The 18,746-nt window shown below is 38.9% G+C and overlaps 2 protein-coding genes across 2 annotated transcripts; both read left to right on the forward strand.

Annotated features, from left to right (window-relative positions):
- Positions 1-216: 216 nt before the first annotated feature.
- On the forward strand, positions 217-7,827 carry LOC125280108 (mucin-2). The gene is made up of 5 exons (XM_048210430.1): positions 217-588; positions 5,315-5,680; positions 5,911-6,795; positions 6,901-6,989; positions 7,426-7,827. Exons 1-5 carry the CDS (start codon positions 528-530, stop codon positions 7,516-7,518), a joined length of 1,494 nt encoding a protein of 497 aa, XP_048066387.1. The 5' UTR covers positions 217-527; the 3' UTR covers positions 7,519-7,827.
- A 132-nt stretch (positions 7,828-7,959) lies between these two features.
- Positions 7,960-18,632, forward strand: LOC125280105 (mucin-2). The gene is made up of 15 exons (XM_048210427.1): positions 7,960-8,152; positions 8,419-8,595; positions 8,841-9,842; positions 10,064-10,168; positions 10,242-10,370; positions 10,600-10,647; positions 11,227-11,349; positions 11,599-11,679; positions 11,979-12,071; positions 15,271-15,405; positions 15,595-15,645; positions 17,174-17,296; positions 17,547-17,651; positions 17,759-17,847; positions 18,179-18,632. The coding sequence occupies exons 2-15, from the start codon at positions 8,535-8,537 to the stop codon at positions 18,272-18,274; spliced, it is 2,241 nt and encodes a 746-aa protein (XP_048066384.1). The 5' UTR covers positions 7,960-8,152; positions 8,419-8,534; the 3' UTR covers positions 18,275-18,632.
- Positions 18,633-18,746: the final 114 nt, after the last annotated feature.

The raw sequence follows: 18,746 nt of genomic DNA on the forward strand, positions 1-18,746 counted from the left end.
GCTCAGCACTTTCATTATGGAAAAGAGCAACCAGGACATTCTTACATTCATCTTAAGTGCTTCAAGAAGAATTTGCACAGTTTTGTGTAGGACATGATGGTGAGTACAAGATGACACTATATAAAAATAAATGTTATCTTTAGCCTGAAATAAGAATTATGACGTGTATTTATTGTTCAGATGACGTTTGTTATTCCACAGTAGCATATAAACCAGTCTCATCTCAAGTCTGCGGGTGCGTAGGACACGGTCAATGCAACAGAAAGAAAGTCCTGCACACTGTGACAGCCTGGAAATCTTCATCAGACATTCAGATATTTTAATAGCACCATAACCAGTATTTCAGGATAAATTGAAATTTTTGATCAGTCATGCACACAACCAGAGAAAAGGTCTTTTGATTTATCTGTCTCTGGCATCTGTGTATGTTTGGCTGGAGGCTGGACTCTGGAAACAATCCGGAGCACAAAAAGAAGATGATGCAAGTCAGAAGATCACTGGCAGATGTCTGACACACACTGATCCTGATGGCTCCCGCTGTGATTCTCTTCGGCTGTCTGCTGGCCACAATGAGCTGCTCAACCACAGGTAACATTCACATCAGCTGAACTGTTTGTGTGTCAGATTTTGATCAAGTTTTCACTACATAATTAGATCCACCTCTGATTTCATTCATTTTAATCACTTTGAAAGATTTTGAGAATGATTCAGAAACAGCTGAAATTAAAGCTGCAAGTAGCGATGAAAGGGCCCTCGCACCCGGGCTCACCGCCACACGTTGGCCTTAGGAAAACACTGAACAGTGGGCGACATGCATGTAAGCGAGTAAATACAAGGGAAATATGGCAAAGTCATTTCAAAGTGCCACACTTTCTGCTGCCAACAGGTGGCGCTTTGACTGTAACTGAATATTGCCATGCAGATGTCTTCAGGCCAGGACTATTAATCAAACGTGAAGTTTGGAGCAGATCAGACATTGTATGCCTGAGTTACAACAACTTCCTGTTTCGTGGTGTTAATCGCATACATTAGCACTTAGCCAAGTGTTGCATGAAATTTTAACATGTTTCTAGTATGTTTGACACTTCGTGGCATAATGAAATGTGTTTTTGGAAGTGAATAATATCGCTGTGGAAATACAAACCGGAAGTCAAAAGACAACGAGCGCAACGCTGAAAAGGGGCGGGGCTACATAAGGTCTATAGCCTAATAATATTTATTTTTAATTAAGAAAAAGCGCGGAATTAAGAAGTGATTATTAACATGTTGCCTATTGTGTTGTGTGCGATGCCTACAGCAGCATTCGAATGAAGTTTATCAATAAATATTAGAATATGCCGTGTATATTTTTATCACATCCAACAGTCTTTTAAATCCATTCACTGATTGTTAATTTTTTTATTTCATATTTTTACATTATTTATTATTATTATTAGGCTATCATTATTGGTTAAATGTTTTTATTCATTGTTATGTAGCCCTATTTTGCTTTATTTCCCCTTTCATTTCGTGTATCCTTTCCGTAGGCCTATATTATGTTGTTAGCTATATTTTGTAATTACTTTAAATGCCAGATCATGCCAATAAAATGTGACTTTACGACTGTATTGTAGCCGTGAAGATAGGATAAATGAGCGTCTGTTATCATTTGTAGACCCTCGTGCCTGTGACAGCATTTGAATGAAGTTCGAATAATTTATTATTATTAATTGGTTGTTAAAAGAATATTTAAGCTAAAAAATAAATAAATAAAAAAATCCATTCACTGATATAGCCGACAAAAACTTAATTTTGTTCATCATTTTATTAGGTTTAATAGGCATATTAATAATAATAATTATTATTATTATTATAATAAAGACACGATCAGATTAAAAGGCTGTGAGATGGGATGGATAAATGTTCATTATCATTAAATGAAGTTTGTTATGAAATTTATAAACTTTATTTGAATAGTGACACCATCGTGCGCAATAGGCTAATTATAGCTTTTACATTGCGCGCGATGTTGACTAGACAGCATTCAAATAATAATAATTTCTTAATTCCGCATTTATTTTATCATTCTTAATTCCAGGTTGCTGTGGTAGCGCGCGTTGTTTACACATGTAACTCGTGGCCATGAGAAATACATGTCGTTCCCTCAACATAATGAAGTCGTGGCCACGAGAAAAATATTTCGTTCCCTCACCATATGATCTCGAGGCCACGACTTTACATCGCGTGGCCACGACATAAGGATGTCGTTACCTCGACAAAACGATCTGGTGGCCACGGCTTATTATCACGTTCCCACGAATTAATATCTTGTGGCCACGACATATTATCACGTTCCCATGACATAAATTTTGGAATTTCCCAAAAATATGTCATGGCCACGACAAAACTAAATGAACCGAATATGTCCCCTCCCGGTCACCGTACTTTAGGCCAGGACTCTAATCACACATGTGAAGTTAGGGGCAGATCGGCTGCGTTCCAGTTCGGTTTTAGACACACACTCGCGAACTTCCCTAAACACTTCCCCTCGGGGGAATCCCTGCCGCCATTTTGAAGTGCGTTCCACTTCGTGAAGTGGACAAGGGAAGTTTATATGGACAGACCCTCGCTCCCTCGATTTTGACCGAGGGAGCGAGTCTACTTCATATGTACACTTCAGGCAGCTCCATAACCCACAATGCAACACGATTGTGACGTTACCGCATATCGCGTTTAATATACCCCACCACAAACAACTCTATGATATATTAATTATTTTTTAAACATTTAAAACACACATATATACATATAGAATGCTGTATTAAACAATTTTGTAAGGGGAAAAAATAAATAATGAATCAGCTCCATTGCGGATTCCAAGTGATCAAGGGCTTAGGACAGGGGTCATCAACTATATTTGTCCAAGGGCCAGAATTTTTCACTGCAGACACTGTAAGGGCCAGATACTCGTAATATAAAATAAAATTCGAATTGTATCCTAATATGTTATTATTTGATATAATTCTAATTCCAAATTTATGTTATTTTTTACATATTACCTGTACTGCAGCAAGCCACCAGGGGGCGATAGCGTTATTTTAGGCTTCATATTTGTGAGGCTGTCAAGCTGTCCATCACTGTCACGCAATTGTGCGCAAATCCCAGGCAAGGAAAATTTTGACATTTGTGAAAAAATGAGCACGTGAAACAATAAAAGATGTTCAATGAGAGAACGCGTTTATCATCATTCTTGACTGAAGGCAGGCTATGGCACAAGCTACTTTTCAGAAGGCTTTTTGTTTCGTTAGATTTAAAAATAAAAAAACGGTTCTCATTCCCCCTTGAATAAGGCCGGCGACACACTGGCTGCGTGAGCGTCTCAGCTGCGTGGCGTGTCCGTTTTTATTTCGGCTCCCATATTTAACAGGTTGGAGTTTGCACACTGAGACACGCGTCTCAGGCGCGCTCGAGCCACGCAGAAAACGCATGCATGCTAGAAATAGAACCGACTCGTGTTCCAGCAACGGGAGTGTTCTCTGGCGAGAGCGCAGAACAGCGGAGTTTGTGCATGTCTGAGCTTGTGTTTTGTTGCTTTGACATTGTGGAAAATAGAATAATAGAAACAAAATGTATTAGCATTTTTACCCGTTATTATCAATCTAAATTAATCTCGTTTTTAATTTAACTTGATTTCGTTTTTCTTTATTTAAATTTCTGTGTCAATTTGTTAGTCAGAAAAATATTAGACTACCTTAAAAGTATTGCTTAATTTAACAGACCTGTGTGTGTGCGTTTTATATCACTAGTGCAGTGTCCGTTCTCGGAGCATAAGCCCTGCCCGCGTGAGGTGCGCCGCTTCCCGCTCGCGCTGCTCTAACTGTAGTTTACTAAAAGTTTATTAATTCTGAATGTGTCGCGTCTCGCGTGTCCATCTATATTGCACCAAATGCGACACTGCACTCCCTTGTGAAGTCGATTGGATGAACGGTTCTCGAAATAATAAAAATGCAAACGGACATACAGACACAGATTCCTGCCTTTATTAGAGAGAAAAATATGTTCAGCCCTTCTCTCCGAAGCTTCGAATAGTCGATGTTCATCAAAAAATGGTATTCGGACCAGCCCTAAACTTTTTCCTCTTACAAGGCTATTCCTGAATTCAGTATTATTCTGGGGGCCGGATGGAAATCTCTGGCGGGCCGGATTTGGCCCGCGGGCCGCCAGTTGACGTTGCATGGCTTAGGACGTTCCAGTTCAGCCCATACAAAGGTTCCGCTAGAAGTGGACACTCGTGCAACGTAAGCAATGACGTACATCCGAGTCAACGAGACCGAGTGAAGTTAGCGAGGGAAGGGCATTTAAAAACCGAACTGGAACGCAGCCATAGTATGCCTCAGTAACAACAGCTTCCTCTTTCATAGCAAAACATCAAATTTTGTCAGGCCGCCACGGACACGCCCTTCAATGAAAACTCAAGATGTTCGCAATTTAACATCGCAAAGGCCTTATGATTAGACTGACCAAATATGAGCTGGTTCTGTTTAAATCTCTATGAGGAGTTAATCACAGTGTAAAACATGAAATTTCCTGTTGCCCGCAGGTGGCGCTATGACTGTAACTGAATATTGCATTGTAGATGTCTTCAGGCCAGGACTCTAATAAAACATGTGAAGTTTCGGACAGAACGGACATTGTATGCCCGAGTTACAACAACTTACTGTTTCATGGCGAAAACATCGAATTTTGTCAGGCCTCCACGGACACACCCTTTAGTGAAAACTCAAGATCTTCGCAATTTAACATCGCAAAGGCCTTTAGATTAGACTGACCAAATATGATGTTAATCTGATTAAAGCTCTAGGAGGAGTTTGTTTAAGTAGAACGTGTGGAAATGGCAAAAAATGTCAAAATTTTGCAGAGAGAATTCAAAATAGCTCACTTCCTGTTGGGTTTTGTACCCAGGGGCTTTTTTGTAGGTATTGGGATGTTACATCTGTGTACTGAATTTCATACCTGTACGTGAAACATAGTGTGAAGGGCGCTTAATTGAAATTTTGTAGGTGGTGCTAAAGAGCCATTTTGCCACACCTAATTCTGAAACCCATATCAGATGTAAATCTTTACCACTTCTGACACGTGAGCAAAGTTTCATGAGTTTGAGCATGTTTAGGCCCTCAAAAATGTGATTCATTTCAGAGAAGAATAAGAATTGGCCGAGCAATTACAATAGGGTCCTCACACCATTGGTGCTCTGGTCCTAATAATTACACTGCATCGTTAAACGAGATTCTCTCATTGTTAATATTAACAAATATTTTTTTCTTTCATTTCACAGCTCAAACTACCACATCAATTAATGCTACTACTGCATCACCTAATGCAACTAATTTGTCGGCAAATGCAACTACCACTTTCCCCAACAACACTAACATATTGGCCACCACAACTACCACATCACCTAACCCAACTAACACATCAACTAACCCAACTAACACAACTACCACATCACCTAACCCAACTAACACATCACCTAACCCAACTAACACAACTACCACATCACCTAACCCAACTAACACATCAACTAACCCAACTAACACAACTACCACATCACCTAACGCAACTAACATGCCGTCTAATGCAACAAACGTGTCACCGAATGCAACTACAACGAATGCAACTACTACTGCAATGGCTCCTTTGTGTAAGTGTTTCTTGTGTTTGATTAATTCACTAAGACATATATCATACCTCAACATGCAGTAAGAACTCACATACATAGATATAGAGATGTTTACAATTTTTTTGAATGGGCTAATTTTAATCAGAAGCTCTCTTTGAGCAGAAATATTTTGAGAGAATGAGATGATTGTGTGTTTTTGAAAGTAAAAAGTTTTGATCAGTGTTTCATGACATCTGTCACTTTCTCTATAGTTTTCACTACCACAACTGCAGCCACTCCAGTCAACTCCACTGCAAACCCACCATTCAACTCCACTGCAGCCCCTCCATTCAACTCCACTGCAAACCCTCCATTCAACTCCACTGCAGCCCCTCCATTCAACTCCACTGCAAACCCTCCATTCAACTCCACTGCAGCCCCTCCATTCAACTCCACTGCAATCCCTCCATTCACTGCAATCCCTCCATTCAACTCCACTGCAGCCCCTCCATTCAACTCCACTGCAGCCCCTCCATTCAACTCCACTGCAATCCCACCATTCAACTCCACTGCAGCCCCTCCATTCAACTCCACTGCAAACCCTCCATTCAACTCCACTGCAGCCCCTCCATTCAACTCCACTGCAAACCCTCCATTCAACTCCACTGCAATCCCTCCATTCAGCTCCACTCAAGCTCCTCCATTCAACTCCAGTGCAATCCCTCCATTCAACTCCACTGCAATCCCTCCATTCAGCTCCACTCGAGCTCCTCCATTCAACTCCACTGCAATCCCTCCATTCAACTCCACTGCAGCCCCTCCATTCAACTCCACTGCAAACCCTCCATTCAACTCCAGTGCAAACCCTCCATTCAACTCCACTGCAGCCCCTCCATTCAACTCCACTGCAAACCCTCCAATCAACTCCACTGCAATCCCTCCATTCACTGCAATCCCTCCATTCAGCTCCACTCGAGCTCCTCCATTCAACTCCAGTGCAATCCCTCCATTCAACTCCACTGCAATCCCTCCATTCAGCTCCACTCGAGCTCCTCCATTCAACTCCAGTGCAATCCCTCCAGTCAACTCCAGTGCAATCCCTCCATTCAACTCCACTCAAGCTCCTCCATTCACGCCCACTGCAGCTCCACCAAATGGTAATTCATCTGCGTGTTTGTGTATGAATGTGCAGGTCAAGTTTTACTATCACTGTTGGAACTGAGATGCAGTGAAAGCTGAAATCACTAATGTGTGTTTTGCAGATGTTCTCACATTACTCACTAATCTGGAGGTGGAGGTTTTGGCCGAGGAGTCATCCACTGAAGAAGAGCGTCAGGCTGCACTGCGTCAGGTGAGAGGAGCGATTCTGACAGTTCACATACTTACACTACTCTCTAAATGTACTCAAGTGTGCTGGTGAAGGGAAAGTACTTTGTTTTAAGAATTTCAAACCAAAGTATGTCAGAATTTAAACTAAATAAAAAACATTAGCATCAAGCTAAATTCATGAAGCTCTTTACAATTAACTGCTGTTGCTGCTTCAGCCTCACAGTCACTCTACAATCGAGTTGATAACGTCACATCCCTTTAGGCCCCAAAGTGATTCTATTGGCTGAAAGAACTTTTGGGAAGGTTTCTATTTTGTGCCTGATTATTTTTGCTTCTTGTGTTCATGAAAGTACATCTTTTCCACACAAACACACACAGTTTGTGAATTGGGAAGCAGCTTTATTGTGCTCTTCTTCTGCACCTGCTGTTTTCTCACTTGCTTTCATCTTGTTTCTCAGGTTGGCGCTTTGGTGGAGAGTTATTTAAGAGAGTATAATGACATCTACTCTTTTGAGGTCACAAGAATTGAGCCGGTATCCCCATGTGATTGAATCAGAAATCAGCCAAGAAGAACAGACATGTTCTCATCACTGGTGGACTTTTACTATTTTAATATGATATTATTTACGGTGATGGTTCAACTAAAATATTGCATTTGTTAACACAATCATTTAATTTTTGTGTGCTGTAATCTTAAACATAGAAGCATTGTATATGTTTGATGCAAATTGAGATTGGAAATTTTTTTGTTGTTTTTGTTGTTTGGGAGGGGGAGATTCCTGTCTGTATGGTTATTTTTCTGTCTGGATTCCTAAATGTTTAACATGAAATAAATATTAAAAAATTGTACTTTACCATAATGCATGAGGTGTTCAGTTCATCCGAAGCTCTCTGCTGTGAGGTTTGGATGCAAATCTCCTAGAATTTTGTATATGAGGACAGTAAGTATAGCGTGCTGAAAGTGTGTGTGTGAGTTTAAGTATTTGCAAAGCAGGTGGATGATTTAGCAGGTTGCTGATTATCCCTGTTAATAACAAAAAGCCCTTCGACCGGGATCACTAAAGCACTTTGTTCTCTCTCGTCTGATGTTTAGATGCATCTGACCACAGACGGAGCACCGTCAGAAAGAAGTGTCAAGCCTTTCAAGAGAGTTTGATGACATGAGACTGAACTTCACAAGAGACGGTTTGTGTCTGTGCAGCACGACACCTGTGAACGTCTCTAAACCTGGTTATCATCAGTTCCTGAGCTCAACCTGCTGATGGCAGTGTGAACACACTGAATGACCACAAGATCTAACAACATTCACTCACACAAATTGACTATGAATTGACCTGGTTTGCAATGCATCAGTAAAAAGAATTTGATAAAAACAGATACAAAATATCACATTTCTGTTTCCTTCATGCCTTTGGTAGTTATCTGTCTCTGAAATCAGTGTGTGTTGGCAGGAGGCTGGATGGACACATGATGGGTGAAAATGAAACAATCCAGGGCAGAAAATAAGAAGACGAAGAAGATGCAGATCAGAAACTCCCTGGCAGACGTCTGACACACACTGATCCTGATGGCTCCCGCTGTGATTCTCATCGGCTGTCTGCTGGCCACAATGAGCTGCTCAACCACAGGTAACATTCACATCAGCTGAACTGTTTGTGTGTCAGATTTTGTTTTCATTGCAGATTTACATCCACCTCTTTTTTCACTAATTTCACTCTTTGGATCACTTTGAGAGATTTTGAGATTCACCATCAGGATTTTCAGAAACAGATGGAATAATTAAACTGCGCTTTTAAACAAAACAAGAACAAACTGTAAACGCTTCCAATTCGCTGATTGTTGATATTAAAGATTTGTCTTTTTTATTCCACAGCTCAAAGTACCACTCCACCTACCACAGATCAAACTAATACTACATCGGTACTAACCACAGAAAATACTACAACTACCACATCAGTTACCTCTTTACCTGCCACAACACCACCAGCTTCTACCACATCTACAACACCACCTGCACCAGCACCGACTACAACTACAACTACAACGCCACCTTCACCAGCATCGACTACAACGCCACTTTCAACACCTCCGACAACTACAACACCACCTTCACCAGCATCGACTACAACGCCACTTTCAACACCACCGACTACAACTACAACATCACCTTCACCAGCATCGACTACAACGCCACTTTCAACACCACTGACTACAACTACAACATCACCTTCACCAGCATCGACTACAACGCCACTTTCAACACCACCGACTACAACTACAACATCACCTTCACCAGCATCGACTACAACGCCACTTTCAACACCACCGACTACAACTACAACGCCACCTTCACCAGCATCGACTACAACGCCACTTTCAACACCTCCGACAACTACAACACCACCTTCACCAGCATCGACTACAACGCCACTTTCAACACCACCGACTACAACTACAACATCACCTTCACCAGCATCGACTACAACGCCACTTTCAACACCACCGACTACAACTACAACATCACCTTCACCAGCATCGACTACAACGCCACTTTCAACACCACCGACTACAACTACAACACCACCTTCACCAGCATCGACTACAACGCCACTTTCAACTCCTCCAACTACAACTACAACATCACCTTCACCAGCATCGACTACAACGCCACTTTCAACTCCTCCAACTACAACTACAACACCACCTTCACCAACATCGACTACAACGCCACTTTCAACACCACCGACTACAACTACAACACCACCTTCACCAGCATCTACTACATCTACAACACCTGCATCACCACCGACGACAATTCCAGAGCCATCTACACCACCGACTACCACGACTGCAATTCCTGTAAATCCATCAACATGTGAGGCAAAAACTTAATTATTTAAATGTTATATTACTATAGTAACTGACTTCTGTTATATTTCTGTCCTTTAAGAATATGATTAAACATGCAATTTAACTCAACTAGTGTAAAATATCCATAAACATTCACAGAAATATTTCCTTGAACTTGTTGTGTACAAATGATGTCTTAGACGGAGCTCTGCGGCTCCATTTCTCCTCTTTGCTCTCTAACTTTAGTGAATAGTAACCCCAGTAGTGTGACCTCCATCCCGGTAACCACACGGCCTGGAGTGACCAATGCAACAACAACTACTACAACAACAACAACTCAGACTCCCGTTTGTGAGTATTTCTTGTGTGTGATTAATTCACTGTGGCATATATTATGAAATTAACTGATGTGTTTCTGTTGTAGATGGAAGTTGTGGGAATCTGTGCTGCTCTGGGAGGAATGACAGCTGTAGCCGCTTGAACTGTTTTTGTGATGTTGCTTGTCTGAGATTACGCGACTGCTGCCCTGATTTCAAACACACCTGCCTCACAGGTATTCAGAAATATTCATATTGAAAATCTGATCAATCTGTGCTGAAATAAATCACTGGCTGCATGTCAACAGCCTCATATAAGACAGCGCAAGTTCAGTAATCAGATTGTGTTGAGTGTTCTAGTCTGTAATACAAGAGTACTTCACTACTATTAAGAGTAATGCACATATACTGTACATTTTGATTTAAGAAATTTTAATAAATCTGCACCTCTTTTCCTTTTTATAGTCAATAACAGCACCAACAGTACAAAACCAAACACTTTGCCACTAACAGGTATGTTGTGTATTTCTTTAAATTATTCTGTATCACATTCACACAGAATGCACTTTTGCTTTTAATAACATGAGATGCTGCACATATTCAGCTGCAGCGCTGATGAATGAAAAAGGTGGAGAGATTGTGCTAAAAAGCAGAAAGATTTTACTGACATTCATTACCATTAACTAACTTCATCCACATCATTTGGTTCATTTGAGCGGAGTTAAATGCTATATTTTAATAGGTAAATTCTCCAAATGCATCCACTTAACGCAATTGTCATGAAACTGCTCCAAGACACGAAAGTTGAGGATAATCCACATTTGTAATCCGCAAAACTGGCAAAGGTCAAAACACAGGCAAACAGTCCAAACAACAACAGAGTCCAGGGTAGAGATAGAACAGAGAAATCCAGGGGAACAGGCAGAGAATCCAAAAAACTAAGAGACACAAAACCAGGGAAAATGCTCAGAAACAAGACTTAGCAATGACTAACTGAACTGACCGGGATTTTATAGGGTGAGCTGAAAATGAGTTTGATCTTTTATAATAATGATGTTATAGACTGTACTGTTGTCTTCACTGCTCCTGTAGGAAAGTGTTCAGAACCAACTTTGTGCTGCAGTGGCTTAAACTACGACTGTTTCAGAGGCTGTTTTTGTGACGAGGCCTGTAAACAGCTCAATGACTGCTGCCCCGACCTCAACAGCACATGCGGTAAGAACTCACATACACAGATATAGAGATGTTTACACTTTGTTTAATGGGCTAATTTCAATCAGAAGCTCTCTTTGAGCTGAAGTATGTTGAGACGTTGAGTATGTTTAGTTTGTATGCTCCTAAATGATAATCAGTGTTTTATGCACTGCAGTCAGTGTCACTGTAATCAATTGTATTTATTGCAAGATGAGTTCTGAATCTTCTCAGATTCAGCAACATTCATGACATCTGTCACCTTCTCTATAGTTTTCAATACCACAACTGCAGCCCCTCCAGTAAACTTTACTACAGCCCCTCCATTCATCTCCTCTGCAGCTCCATCTCAAGGTAATTCATATGTGTGTGATTGTGTTTGTATGAATATTTAGGTCTGGTTTTACCATTATTGTTGCAACCGAAGGACAGTGAAACCTGAAATCACTAATATGATTTTTTTTTTTGCCTATTTGGTATTGTATTGTACGTCACATTTCTGTCCTTTAAGAATGATGCTATTTAATTCCACTAGTGTTAAACACCCATATACTGTACATTTACAGTAATTTTTCTTGTCCTTGTTGTTCAAACCCAACTTGCTTAGACAGAGCTCTGCGGCTCCATACTACCTTTTTGCTTTCTAACTTTAGTGACTAATAACACCAGTAATGCGACAACCATCCCTGTAACCACACGGCCTGGAGTGACCAATGCAACAACAACAACCAGTCAAACTCCTCTCAGTGAGTGTTTCTTTCGTGTGTGTGTGTGTGTGTGTGTGTGTACAATAATTCACATTCAGTGTCACATGATCTTTCAGAAATCATTCTAATATGCTGATTTGCTCAGGAAACATTTCTGATTATTTATGTTGCAAAGAGTTGTGCTGCTTCATAATTTGGTGGAAATCATGATACATACATTTTTTTTCTAAATTATTTGATGAATAGAAAGTTCAAAAGAACAGCATTTATTTGAAATAGAAATCTTTTGTAACATTATAAATGTGTTTACTGTCACTTGAGCAATTAAATGCATCTTTGCTGAATACAAATATTGACTTCTTTAAAAAAAAAAATCTTTCTGAAGCCAAAATTTTAAATGTTAGTACAGGTGCTGGTCATATAATTAGTTAATTTAATTTAATTAAATCATCAAAAAGTTGATTTATTTCACAAATTTCATTCAAAAAGTGAAACTTGTATATTATATTCATTCATTACACACAGACTGATATATTTCAAATGTTTATTTCTTTTAATTTTGATGAGTATAACTGACAACTAAGGAAAATCCCAAATTCAGTATCTCAGAAAATTAGAATATTGTAAAAAGGTTCAATATTGAAGTCACCTGGTGCCTCACTCTAATCAGCTAATTAACTCAAAACACCTGCAAAGGCCTTTAAATGTTCTCTCAGTCTAGTTCTGTAGGCTACACAATCATGGGGAAGACTGCTGACTTGACAGTTGCCCAAAAGACGAACATTGACACCTTGCACAAGGAGGGCAAGACACAAAAGGTCATTGCAAAAGAGGCTGGCTGTTCACAGAGCTCTGTGTCCAAGCACATTAATAGAGAGGCGAAGGGAAGGAAAAGATGTGGTAGAAAAAAGTGTACAAGCAATAGGGATAACCGCACCCTGGAGAGGATTGTGAAACAAAACCCATTCAAAAATGTGTTGGAGATTCACAAAGAGTGGACTGCAGCTGGAGTCAGTGCTTCAAGAACCACTACGCACAGACGTATGCAAGACATGGGTTTAAGTAATATTCAAATTTTCTGAGATACTGAATTTGGGATTTTCCTTAGTTGTCAGTTATAATCATCAAAATTAAAAGAAATAAACATTTGAAATATATCAGTCTGTGTGTAATGAATGAATATAATATACAAGTTTCACTTTTTGAATGGAATTAGTGAAATAAATCAACTTTTTGATGATATTCTAATTATATGACCAGCACCTGAATATATATTCAGTATTGTTCAAACAAAGTGCCAGTTTTTGTGTGACATTACATTTCATTTGATGAAATGTTATGTCACACATGAACAGAGATGGGTTTAACGGCGCTATAAATAAACGTCATTATTTTTTTCAGTAACGAGTAATCAAACGAATTACCGTTTCCCCCGTTACAACGCCTTTACCATTACTGACAATAAAATGCGGCGTTACTATAGGCTAATTGAGTTCACTGAAGCGGTTTCCATTCGAGTAGGCTCTCTGTCAGCCATAGGACCTGCAAAGTTTTTTCTCTGGTCACCTCACCTCCAGATCAGATTCATTCTTTCTTTTGTCACCTCATGTTTATCACGTCTGTTCCCCAGAAAGATTAGTTACCTTTCGTGTCTAGAACTCCAAACTTTCTAGTCTCGGTCTCGACTCAGACTCAATATACTCTGATTTCTGACTCGAATTAGCTGGTCTCGACTACAACACTGCTCTGGTGTGTGTGCTGGGGGGTGGGACACTAACTGATGATGATTGGTATGCTACACAAATATAATTTTAAACTGATAATAATGTGCTGTGTGTCTGTGTCAGAGCGTGCGAGCGAAGCGCAAGCTCAAACCAGAATACCCGTTGTGACATGCTGGATCAAAAATAGCCTATGTGAAATAAATTTTTTCTAGTCAACTAGTAGTTGTTTATTTAAGCCATTAGTTGACTAATAACATTTATATTAATTTAATTTCTTATATACTGGAGAGAATAAACCATAATAATGAGCGTTTACATAATATAAGCTATATAGCACTCAAGCTCATAAAGCTTGCCATAAAGAACCGGCAAAAGTAATGACTATGAATGTGACAAAAACAGCAAGGAGACATTTTAATTGTTTATTAATAAACTAATGTTTTCTGAATCAGTGTCGGCTGCAAAGATGAAGCTGACACCATGCGCCTAGAGAGAGAATGCACATTTAATTTGGATTACATAATCAGGGAGTAGCTTATTTCTTTTCATTTTGAATAATTTAGTTTAAAAGTAGACATTTCAAGCTTTCTATAGATATATTTCTCATGTCTTTGAGGCAAGGAGCCTATACACTGAGTTTCAGTTCATTTAGCCTATAAAACACGCTTCAGTTCACGTGCAAGTGATCGCGCCGGCGCCTCCGTGTCATGATTATATTGTCCGCTATATTTGCTTCTTATTTATTAAATCCAGGCAATTGGTTGATGAAACATTGATTAAAATTAAGATACAATTTTTACAAAAGGAAATTCACTTTAAAGAAAGGATTTCTGCAAAACAAAACTTAATGAAGTGGTCAAAATCATGTCTGACCCACTCAATGTGTCCCGATATATTGCGCATCCTCCTATCTTACTCATGCTGTTCACTTTTCATAATCAGATAGATTAAATTAAAAAAATAACATTATAATAGGCCTATATAAACATAAATATGAAACTTTCTTTAATGGCTACCAACAAGTATAGTACAGTACAGAGAAATCTCATGTTGTGATCAAGAGCGGATCATGAGTCACGAATCGGATGCAGCATAATTTATTTTTAGACTTATTTGTTAGCCAGTTGTGGTCTGTGCAAAAAATATTAAAAGTTCTAAACCATCTATTGTGTTTTATTGTTCCAATATAGTAATTTGATTGGTGTCTCTCATATTGTCCCACAGCAATATTTTTTTCCCCTCAATTTCATTCATTTAATCTATTTATTATATAGGGGGCATCCAAGTTATTTGACATATTTTGAAAAAAAAAGTAACACAATAGTTACTTTCCTTAGTAATTAGTTACTTTTATAATGATGTAACTCAGTTACTAACTCCATTACTATTTGTGAGAAGTAACTAGTATCTATAACTAATTACTTTTTTAAAGTAATGTGCCCAACACTGCACATGAATTATAGTGATGAATTATATAGATGATATAATGAATTATACTGATGTTTTCCTGACAGGTGGAAGTTGTGGGAATCCAGGTCTGTGCTGCTCTGGAGTGAATAACTCCTGTCACCGCTTGAACTGTTTTTGTGATGTTGCTTGTCTGAGATTTCACGACTGCTGCCCTGATTTCAAACCCACCTGCCTCACAGGTATTCAGAAACATTCATACTGAAAATCTGATTCATCTGCTGAAATGAAGCAACAGTCACTTTCACTAGTCATGATTAATTTTTCTTTGATTAAGGTGCTCTATCGAGAACACAAAACAAAAATACTGCAAAAAAATGTGTTAATTAACTAAATCTTATCTCTTTATTCTCTTATCTCCACTTTTATAGTGAATAACAGCTCCAACGGCACTAAACCAAACAACACTTTGCCACTGACGGGTATATTTCCTACTTATTTATTTCCTGTCATTAATCTTTATCATGTGACTCTGTATAATTATTCTGAATTTTCTAGATCTTTAAATTTAGAGAAAATCTAGATCTTTACTTTGGGTTTGTCTCAATCAGCTCCCTAGTTCATGAATCACTATATTGTGTACATGAATTTGGGCACTGGTAAGGACCCTGAGTCACTACACATTAATGTTATTTAAATTTTAGTATGATAAATATTTTGATTGTTATAGCCTATGTATATACCTGCAACATTTTGCCTGTAAATTATTGATAAATGTTAGCTAGATTATGTTCACTACCTGTCTAGTGATGTATGTTTATGCTGAAACATATTTAAATAATTGTTTGTTTTTTAAAAACAACTCGTGCAATTTATGTTTTGCGCTTCAGAATTTCTGTTAAAGGTGCCATCGAACGTTTTTTTACAAGATGTAATATAAGTCTAAGGTGTCCCCTGAATGTGTCTGTGAAGATTTTTTTAATTAATTTTTTTAATTACCTATTTTGGGGCATCATTAAATATGAGCCGATTTATGCTGTGCGGCCCCTTTAAATGCTGACGCTCCCCTCCCACGGAGCTCGCGCTTGCCTTAAACAGTGCCTAAGCAAAGTTTACACCGCTAATATAACCCTCAAATGGATCTTTACAAATTGTTCGTCATGCATGCGTCGGATTATGTGAGTATTGTATTCTGTTATATTGTTTACATTTGATTCTGAATGAATTTGAGGCTATGCTCCGTGGCTAACGGCTAATGCTACACTGTTGGAGAGATTTATAAAGAATGAAGTTGTGTTTATTAATTATACAGACTGCAAGTGTTTAAAAATGAAAATAGCGACGGCTCTTGTCTCCGTGAACACAGTAAGAAACGATGGTAACTTTAACCACATTTAACAGTACATTAGCAACATGCTAACTAAAAATATCATGTTATCATGGATCATGTCAGTTATTATCGCTCCATCTGCCATTTTTCGCTATTGTTCTTGCTTGCTTACCTAGTCTGATGATTCAGCTGTGCAGATCCAGACGTTCTGCCCTTGTGTAATGCCTTGAACATGAGCTGGCATATGCAAATATTGGGGTTATACATATTAATGATCCCGACTGTTACGTAACAGTCTGTGTTATGTTGAGATTCGCCTGTTCTTCGGAGGTCTTTTAAACAAATGAGATTTATATAAGAAGGAGGAAACAATGGAGTTTGAGACTCACTGTATGTCATTTCCATGTACTGAACTCTTGTTATTCAACTATGCCAAGATAAATTCAACTTTTCATTCGAGGGCACCTTTAAGGGAACATAGTGAGAATTGATGCTTCCTGGTTTTCACGGTGCATAGAGAACAAAAGTTTCAGTGATCTGGAATGATTGAGAGAGCCTTTAAAATGGCCAGTTCCCTGATCAGTGCCCTGACTACTGAACTAGAGAGATGATTGAGACGCATCCTAACTGTATTGAGGATGGATTCAGCATCAAACATGTCATCTTCACTGCTCCTGTAGGAAAGTGTTCAGAGCCGACTCTGTGCTGCAGTGGCTTAAACTTCAACTGTTTCAGAGGCTGTTTTTGTGACGAAGCCTGTAAACAGTTCAATGACTGCTGCCCCGACCTCAACAGCACATGCAGTAAGAACTCACATACACACATATAGAGATGTTTAGACTTTGTTTAATGGGCTAATTTCAATCACAAGCTCTCTTTATGTTGAGAGATTGACATGACTGTGTGTTTTAGTTTGTATTCTGCTCCTGATTTGATCGATGTTTTATGCATTGCATTCAGTGTCACTATAATCAGTTTTGTATTAATTGCAAGATGAATCCTGAATCGTCTCAGATACACCAATGCTCATGATCTCTGTCTCTGTCTAAATAGTTTTCAATACTACAACTACAGCCCCTCCAGTAAACTTTACTACAGCCACTCCATTCACCTCCTCTGCAAAACCTCCAGTGATCTCCACTGCAGCTCCAACCCTAGGTAATTCATCTGTGTGTTTCTGTGTGTATGAATGTTTAGGTCTAGTTTTACTATCATTGTTGCAGCCAAAGGAGTGAAAGTTGAAATCACTAATGTGTGTTTTGCAGATGTTCTCACATTACTCACTAATCTGGAGGTGGAGGTTTTGGCCGAGGAGTCATCCACTGAAGAAGAGCGTCAGGCTGCACTGCGTCAGGTGAGAGGAGCGATTCTGACAGTTCACATACTTACACTACTCTCTAAATGTACTCAAGTGTGCTGGTGAAGGGAAAGAATTTCAAACCTGAAAATTGACATTGTTGGTTTTCTGAACCATAAAAGTACATCAGTTAATGTATTTTACATTGTATATCACAGTTGTCAAGAGATGTATGTTACAATGTAACATCCAAACAAGCTATATGAAATATATTTAAATATCAGAATTCTTATCTTGCATACTATAAATAATGTAGAGTATTGGGACACAGCTTCCCTTCTTCTTCTGCACCTGATGTTTTCTCATTTCCTGTCGTCTTGTTTCTCAGGTTGGCGCTTTGCTGGAGAGTTACTTAAGAGAGAATAATACTGACATCTACTCTTTTGAGGTCACGAGAATTCAGCCAGTATCACCATGTGATTGAGTCAGAAATCAGTCGAGAGGGACAGACGCGAATAATAATAATCGCTGCTGGACTTTTACTATCTTAAAATGAGATTATTTATGGTGACGGTTCAACTTAAACATTGCTTTTTCCAACACAACATATCCATTTATATGCTTTAATCTTAAACATACAAGCACTGTACATGTGTAAATCAAACTATGAAAAGAATGTGTAAAAAAACACCAGATTGATTATCTGATTTATTGTAGTTCCTTGTTCCTCCTTCATTTGCACGGAGGGGAATCTGCTACTGCTGTTTTAACACTGTCTTCATCTAGTTTTTGAGATTCCTGTATGATTATTACACTGAAAATAAACACCTGATGAGATGAAACTCGGATCTTGTGAGTTTTCCTGGGAAATTCTGTTTCAAGCACTGACCACAAAAACAAACGTCTCTCTGACCCCGCAGATGTTTAGTGTTAAAAATGGCTAAATCAGTTATGAT

This window comes from Megalobrama amblycephala, linkage group LG12 (assembly GCF_018812025.1).
Source record: "Megalobrama amblycephala isolate DHTTF-2021 linkage group LG12, ASM1881202v1, whole genome shotgun sequence".
In the NCBI taxonomy this organism is placed as follows: Eukaryota; Metazoa; Chordata; class Actinopteri; order Cypriniformes; family Xenocyprididae; genus Megalobrama; species Megalobrama amblycephala.